General features: G+C 43.5%; 1 protein-coding gene across 1 annotated transcript; it reads right to left on the bottom strand.

Moving 5' to 3' along the window:
* Positions 1 to 2,058, bottom strand: LOC306926442 (thimet oligopeptidase-like; the record flags this gene model as incomplete). Its single annotated transcript, XM_079505747.1, has 1 exon — positions 1 to 2,058. One exon carries the CDS (start codon positions 2,056 to 2,058, stop codon positions 1 to 3), a length of 2,058 nt encoding a protein of 685 aa, XP_079361873.1.
* Between the last annotated feature and the right edge of the window lie 6,762 nt (positions 2,059 to 8,820).

Here is an 8,820-nt window from a genome sequence, read left to right as displayed (position 1 = left end):
TCAACAGGGGAACGGCGTTGAAGCCTCCAGCTCCACCGTTAGTCCTTTGCTCAGGAGGAACGCGTCCTGCTTGGGTTCACGACCCAGGAAGTTCTTCAGCATCTCATAGCCGTCCTCAGAACCACCAGGCTTCAGGATGCAGTTTTTATAGGCCAAACCCACCTTAGGGTTCATGATGCCTTCCTGTTTGAATCGGGTGTAGAACATGTCCATGGAGAACACCTCGCTCCACAGGTAGCCATAGTACTGGGCATCGTAGCCACCTGCCAGGTGACCAAAGGTAGCTGGCATGTTGGTCCCTTGAGAAGCAGGGACTCCCAGGATCTCCTTTCTGAGCCTGTCATATTCCTCGGCCGGGTCCAAACCAGTCCGAGTGTGTAGAGACTGGTCCATTTTAGCCAGGACTACCTGCCTCAGGTTGAACATACTAGTGTTGGCGAGGCGAGACTTGATGAGTTTGTCCAGCAGATCGGCAGGAATCGGAGCTCCTGTCTTGTAGTGTTTTGACATTTTCTGCAGCGATTCCTTCTCCCAAACCCAGTTCTCCAGCATCTGGGACGGAGCCTCCACAAAGTCTGTCTCCACGTTGGTTCCACTGAACATGGCGTAGTCGGTCTGAGCACAGAGCTGGTGCATGACATGGCCAAACTCGTGGAAGTACGTCGCCACCTCATCGTGCTGCAGGAGGGAGGGAGCGTTGGCTGTGGGCTTGCTGAAGTTGGCTACCATGGCGGCAACAGACATCAGTCTGCTCCCATCAGACAGCAGACAGCCGGGCTGCAGGCCAAAGCAAGCTGCATGGCCATACTTCCCCTCTCTGGGGAACAGGTCGAGGTAGAACTGTCCAACTGTTTGTCCAGAGGAGCGGTCAGTGACGCTGTACAGTGTGACATCAGGATGCCACACGGGGGCGCTGTCCACCAGGCTGAACGACAGACCCAGCAGGTCCTGGTAGATGTCCAGCAGACCCTGGGTCACAACCTCCATGGGGAAATACTCCTTCAACTTATTGTGATCCACCGCATAGTGGGTCTCTTCCACCTGGTTCATAAAGTATTGAGTGTCCCATGCAAACAGGTCTCCGTTGAATGGCAGCCCTCTCTTCTGACACTCCTTTTCCTTCAGTTTTAGGAGGATTGCTCTCTCCTCGTCTCCCAGTGGTTTCAGCTTACGGGCCAACTCCTCCAGGAAGATGGAGACTTTCTTGCTAGACTTTGCCATGTTCATCTCCAGGACAAAGTCAGCGTGATTGTTGAAGCCCAGCAGAGCGCACCTCTGAGCACGTAGCTTCACCAACTCCTTCAAGATGGCAGAGTTATCATCTTTACAGCGCGAGTTAAAAGCTGCTTCCAGTTTTCGGCGTGTTTCAGTGACAAAGCATTTCTTCATGGTGGGGAAATAGTGGGGATACTTCAGAGTGATCTTCAGCTTGTCTCCATCTGCTTCCAAGGAACTCAGGAAGTCCTCAGGAAGACCACCCAGTTCATCTCTGCTGAAGGTCAAACTGGTGGTGTCTTCATTCAGGTGTTTGTTGAAGTCGATACATAGATTACTTAACTTTTTATTAATACGTTTTATCTTGTCTTGATTCTCTTTGGGGAGATGCAGTCCATTCCTTCTGCCCAGTTTCACCAGTCTCTCCATGTATCTCTTAGCCTCTGTAGTCAGACTGTCTGCATCCACCGTCTTCTCCAGAGATACAATCCTCTGGTAGACATCCTCTCTCATGCTCTTCTCCACGTCAAATTCAGACAGCTTCTTATCTGCATCCGTGCTGGCCGTCCTCACCTCCTTACTGGAAGACACGTGCTGGGGGAAGTCCAAGGTGTTCCTCTGGACAGTGTACTCCACCTCCATGTCAGCCAGAGTCTTCAGGGTGTTGTCAAAGGTCACACTGTCCAGGTCCAGGGAACCAACAGCATCGTACACCGTCTTGGTCTTGGCGATGAGCTCATCACACACCTGGAGGATCTGTTCAGGGCTCATATCCCAGTGTAAGCGGTTCTCGCTGCAAACACGAGTAGGGCTACCGAAAACCACTTCTCCTGACGATTCCATCTTAATGAAAAGCAATCACGTTCTTTTTATTTCGCTCTGAGGGTTTTGATCAATGGGCTTATCGATGCACAGGTGAGATTGTCAGGGATTACGTTTAGACGGTTGCTGTCTGTGATATGAAGGATAGATGTTACAGGGTTTTTTTTTCCTGATAGCCCTATCTTGATTCCTCTCCTATTATTTTAGTGAAGAGATTATGATGTTGATATGACCATTGGTAGAGACAATATGAAATAAACTATATAATTTAAAACAGCCATATCTTCAGTCTTCCTATTCCTTTTATTATTGTCCTATGACGTGGTTGTGATGTATATATGATGTTGGTTGTCGTGGCGATGGTGGTATTGCTATTTATGTTTTAGGTTAAATGCATGTGTCTGTATTACATTCAATTCCATGATGACAATTTGAGTTGCTGATACTGCAAATCATGGTTGCCGTATTTGCAAGGGCAAATTCCTGTTTGTGCCAAGTCTGCACCAATATAAGTGCTAGCATGTACAATGGAACTCACGGGTATAAACATGGGTACTGTTTGGGTACTACAATGGGTACTCTGACTTGAAGTACAGGTTCCATTGGTATTTCATTAACGGGTATGTATGTATGCATTGCATTCCCAAATTGCATTGTTCCTGAGTAGGCCAGTGCCCGCATCACCTATGATTGTAACATCTAACGTTATTAGTACTGTGGTAACGAGTACCGGTCCGCACTGCAGGGTACTCTTTTTTTTTTTTTTTAAGATATTTTTTTGCGGCTTACGCCTTTTATTGGTTTTTGAAGGGACAGACAGTAGGCTGACAGGAAACGGGAGAGAGATGGGGGAAGACATGCTGTAAAGGCCGTGTCGGGCTCGGGAGTCGAACCCGCGGCACACTGCGACTGGATTACCAGTCGGGTGCCCAGACGGTTACGCCACCGCCTGGGCCTGCAGGGTACTCTTAACAGCGTGTACGCTGACCATAGGTACAACGGGTATTACATAACTGGGTGGAGCATGCATTTCCAAAATTGCATTGTCCCAACTTACATCATTCCTGACCTACTTTCTCCAAAACCGATCATTTCCATATTTTGGCAGTGCAGTGGAGGACATCCATATTTTGAAAGTTCAGAAACGAGTACGAGTTGTTATGTGGTCTTAATGCTTTTTAAACTTTTGTGTCCTGAAGGAGGGACAAAGATGCATTGGCCGCATGTTAGAGAGAGAGAGAGAGAGAGAGAGAGAGAGAGTGTTAGTTGGCTTAAATAAGGTATAGCAGCATGTGCCAGCCATTTACACTTACCAACTGTCCCAGCTCTGTGGAAAATGAATAGACCACCCGGTAGACAGTGTGAACAAGAACATAACAAACAAAAGACAGTCGACCAAACCTTTCACCCAACACAGATGTGTGCACTGCTCACCGAGCCACTGCTCCAGCATGTCTGAAGCAGTAGATATACGGTTGGTAAGAGCACTGGAACAGTTCCATTTAACTTTAACCACATGGTGAACCCTATAGCATCCCTATTCTGGGGCTGAACATTCTGTGAAAGTTCTGTGTGGAAGACTAAAACTGCGACTCAGCATTAACGGCTAAGGAAACGTATCTTCCAAAAGAAACCAACTGGTAAAAATATGATTTTCATTGCTGTTGGGAGGAAACCATCTAATAACTCAATTTTTGAGGTTTTTGAACCAATGAAAAGCAGTAAAAAGCGCTTCGGATGAAACCTCTTAACTCCATTGGACCCTCAAAATGTCTGCTAAACTAAAGCAACTAACTCTCCCCCACCTCTCCCCTCTCATGGAAGTAATTGTCACAACACCTACTTTTGTTTTCAAAATATAAGTTGTTTTCATTTCCTGGAGTTAGGTGGTTTCTTCCCAACAGCAGAGATGTATAATTGTGCCCACCCGATATCATATACAGCAGACATCTGCCTTTGTGGAACCACCTGTGGCCCCCTTCAAGGCCAGGGAACAAATGGCATGAATGGAATAATACAGTTGTCTCGCTGGTCAGCTAAATATAAAATGTTCTGTCCTTCTGATCCTGATCCACTGTGTCTGCTTGGCCGAGTTATTCTGAGTAATCGTTATGTCTGTATTGTCGCTGACGTGTGGAAACCTTGTAGGCCTATGTCCAAAATCGAAAGGAAAAAAAAGAAAAAGAATACATGTTCCTGTACTTCTAATCTAGACTTAGATAGCATTTGAAACAGACTTATAGCATGTCATGTAGACAACACAATAATTGCATTGTATGTAGTCATAGCACATCATAGTACATATGTATAGCATAGTATAGTATATATGTATAGTTAATATGTATAGTGTCATTATATAGATATGTTCTAGTTACGTTCTTAGTTTACGCATGTTTCTTGATAAATGCATTTTATATATGTGATGTATTCCCATACTTTTGTTCTTGCCTAATGTAAATCGCTCTGGATTAAGAGTGTCTGCTAAATGCCTAAATTGTAAATCTAATGTAGTTCTTTAATCACAAGCTCAAAGTTAAATATTCTAAAACCCACAAACCCCTTTGAACCCAACATTTCTATTTATTTATTTTATTTTTTTCAATATAGGCGAAAAAAGTTAATACTATTTCAAATAGTGAAAATAGCAGATGTACAAGCTCACAACACATTGCGATGCAACAAGTTGCATCGAGGAAACCTCGTAACTCCATTTTTGAGGTTTTTGAGTTGTGTTGTTTAGAAAATATTGAACCAATAGAAAGTAGTAAAAAGTGCTTTGGACAAAACCTCTTAACACCACCTCTCCCCCTCTCATGGAAGTAATTGACAATATATAAAGTTACAACACCAACTTTGATAAGGCTGTATTGCATTGTTCTTAATTTCCTGAAAAAAAATATATTTTTCATTTCCTGAAAAATGAACATTTTGGAGTTCTGAGGTTTCCTCCCGACAGCAGAGATCTAAAGTATAAAATAGGGCATACATTTAATTAAGAAAAACACTAAAAGGTGAGATATGGACATATTAGGTTTCTGCCAGATATAGAACAATATAATAAAGCAATAAGCCACAAGAGGTCTCAGGTTACCGTGTATTGTATAATGGCTGAGAGGCGTGGTGAGACACGACGCGCAGCAGAGTTGCTCCAGAACTACTCTACCGGGACTGGGAGGTAGATCAATCTGGCACGTGGAAGGACTAGGCTCTGTGGGTTGACTCCTGTCCGGGCCCCTCCTACGTCTCACCAGGTCCACTCCTGCTCTCACCAGGTCCAGGACCTGTGCGAGTGTGCGTTGCACCATACTCCCAGCACCAGGCACATCCATCACTCATTCCGGAGTGGTGGATTATTGAGCCGCGATGGTCCTGCAGGCTCCACCTGGGAAATTATGTGAAAACTTTAGTTACTATAGTTGCTTTGTAGATTTTGATTATTATATTATAACAAAACACACTAACCACTTCAAGACTATTTGAAAATAGGATCTACAAACTCAAACTTGTAGATCAGCTATTTTCAAAATATTTTGATATGCATTTTGAACTTGTGTGAAATGGGACATTCTGCACAATAGGTACTTTTACTTTTGGTACTTTAAGTACATTTTGATACAAATACTCGTGTAAGTACATTTCAAATTCCGGACTTTTACTTGTAACGGAGCATTTCCACAATACAGAATTGATACTTTTTTTTTCAATAATATTTGTATTGATTTTTACATTTTATGACAAAGACAAGACAGAAGAAAAAAAGAAAAAACACAAACAGCTCAGCTCAGACACAAAGGACACAGTTATACACATATACCCATTACCTACGAACGAAAAACGAAAAAAATAAAATACAAAAATAATATACAAATATAGCTGCAAGCAGCGATAAAGCGGGACCAAGATAGAAGAAGAACAATGCGCAATGAGAACAACATGCACAAATGAGACCGACGAGCCCAGTTGTGGGTACCGGGATTTGAACTCGCAACCTTGTGGACCGAAGGCGGGAGCTCTACTGACTGACCTACACAGAGACAAGCAGTGACTACATTGTAAACAGTAAAACCCTTCAGTGATTTGGTAACAAGAAGGTGTGTCCTCATTTTGGGCATGTCTTTATCCATTACTACAGTGTGTTTTCACGCACAGTTAAAGTGTGTGTGTGTGTGTGCGTGCCTGCCTGCCTGCCTGCCTGCCTGCCTGCCTGCCTGCCTGCGTGCGTGCGTGCGTGCGTGCGTGCGTGCGTACAAACTTCTCTTTGTGTGTGTGTGTGTGTGCGCGCGCGTGCGTGCGTGCGTGCGCGCGTACAAACTTCTCTTTGTGTGTGTGTGCGTGCGTGCGTGCGTGCGTGCGTGCGTGCGTGCGTGCGTGCGTCGTGCGTGCGTGCGTGCGTGCGTGCAAACTTATCTTTGTGTGTGTGTGTGTGTGTGTGTGTGTGTGTGTGTGTGTGTGTGTGCGTGCGTGCGTGCGTGCGTGCGTGCGTGCGTGCGTGCGTGGCTGCATGCGTGCGTGGCTGCATGCATGTGTGTGTTAGGCAGACAATCGTTCATAACCATGGATTTGGATTGAAGATCATCTCTTTAGTTTTTGTGGTGTTTAACATAAGGTGGCTATTATAACACCAGTCTTTAAAGTTATTGATCTCACTGATATAGCCCACAGGGCGTTCAACAATATGTACAAATAAGACTGACAAGCTGAGTTGTCAGTAGCTGGATTTGAACACACAACCTTGCGGTCCAAGGGCAAGAGCTCGACTGACTGAGCTACACGGAGACAATCAGTTACTCCATTGTTAACAGGAAAATCATTCAGTGTTAGTTCAGCATAAGTACTCAGACTTTTAGAAATTAGCAGATCTACATGCTCATAACATGTCCCGGTACGGTACGGTACAGTACGGTACAGTATGGTACAGTATGGTACAGTACAGTACAGTGCAGTACAGTATGGTGCAGTACAGTACAGTACGGTGCAGTACAGTACAGTACAGTACAGTACAGTACAGTACAGTACAGTACAGTACAGTACAGTACAGTATGGTACAGTACAGTACCATATGGTACAATACGGTACAGCACAGTATGGTACAGTACAGTACGGTATTACACATTGCACTTATTACACTATTACACTACTATTACACTATTACACTATTACACTAAATACACTTATTACACTATTAAAAAATTTGACTCAATACACTATTTCAATATTACACAATTACACTATTACACTTATTACACTATGAGACTTATTACACTATTTCAGTTACTAGTATCTCTATTATTGTGATGCCATGTCCTAGTGCCTGATGGGTCAAATGTAATCTACTTCAATATTTATATAGTTGAGTCATCACAAATCTTGCAGCACACAATGGATACACTGAGTTGTCTTTACCGGGATTTGAACACACAACCTTGTGGTCCAACGGCGAGAGCTCTACCAACTGAGCTATGCAGACACAGTCAGTTGACTCATTCTAAACAGTAACATCATTCAGTATAAACTTTAGTGTGTGTGTGTGTGTGTGTGTGCGTGCGCGCGCAATTTTCATTGGCTCATAAAAACTTCATTTTTTCACTTAGAAAAAATGTGCTACGATTATTTGTCCGTATAGGTCCAAAGTTCACGTGTAGAAGTTTTCGTGCATTTTGAGCAAAGATTCTGGGAGGAGTTACATTTTAACTGTTTTTCATATAATTCAAAATGGCGGGTGATCTAAAGGTCAGAGGTCAAAAGTCAGAACAGGAAAGTTGTTGGGCATGAGGAGACACATATGTGTATCAAAGTGTCATTGCCAACGGTCAAACGGTTCATGAGATATGCACGTTCAAAGTTTGCAAGTTTGCAAGTTTTGCATCAATTGAGTGCTATAGCGCCACCATTTGGCCAATCGTGATGGGCTTCGCATAGTAAAGTGACATAAGCATGTGTGTGTATTAGAGGCAGAAGAATAATTTTCACAAAACAGCAATTTTCATTGGCTCATAAAAACTTCATTTTTTCACTTAACAAAAATGTGCTACGATTATTTGTCCGTATAGGTCCAAAGTTCACGTGTAGAAGTTTTCGTGCATTTTGAGCAAAGATTCTGGGAGGAGTTACATTTGAACTGTTTTTCAAATAATTCAAAATGGCGGGTGATCTAAAGGTCAGAGGTCAAAAGTCAGAACTCGGAAGTTGTTCGGCATGAGGAGACACATATGTGTATCAAAGTGTCATTGCCAACGGTCAAACGGTTCATGAGATATGCACGTTCAAAGTTTGCAAGTTTTGCAAGTTTTGCATCAATTGAGTGCTATAGCGCCACCATTTGGCCAATCATGATGGGCTTCACATAGTCACCGTTTGGCATGGTCCTCTATCATGTTGACAAGTTTTGCGCAAACCGACTGCACGGTTCAGTCAGAACAGCTAAACAGCAATTTTAATTGGCTCATATAAAGTACTGATCATATAATTCAAAATGGCGGGTGATCTAAAGGTCAGAGGTCAAAAGTCAGAACACGAAAGTTGTTCAGCATGAGGATACGCATATGGGTATCAAAGTGTCATTGCCAACGGTCAAACGGTTCATGAGCTATGCACGTTCAAAGTTAGCATTTTAAATTGAGCGCTATAGCGCCACCATTTGGCCAATCGTCTTGGGCTTCGCATATTCACCGTTTGGCATGGCCCTCTACCAGATTACAGCGTTTCGTGAAAACCGACTGCACCATTCAGTCAGAACAGCTATTTTTGGCGGAAGGAGAAGAAGGAGAAGAAGAAGAAAAATAA

This window comes from Electrona antarctica (assembly GCF_951216825.1).
Source record: "Electrona antarctica genome assembly, chromosome: 7".
In the NCBI taxonomy this organism is placed as follows: domain Eukaryota; kingdom Metazoa; phylum Chordata; class Actinopteri; order Myctophiformes; family Myctophidae; genus Electrona; species Electrona antarctica.
This window is presented reverse-complemented; position numbering and strand designations above follow the sequence as displayed.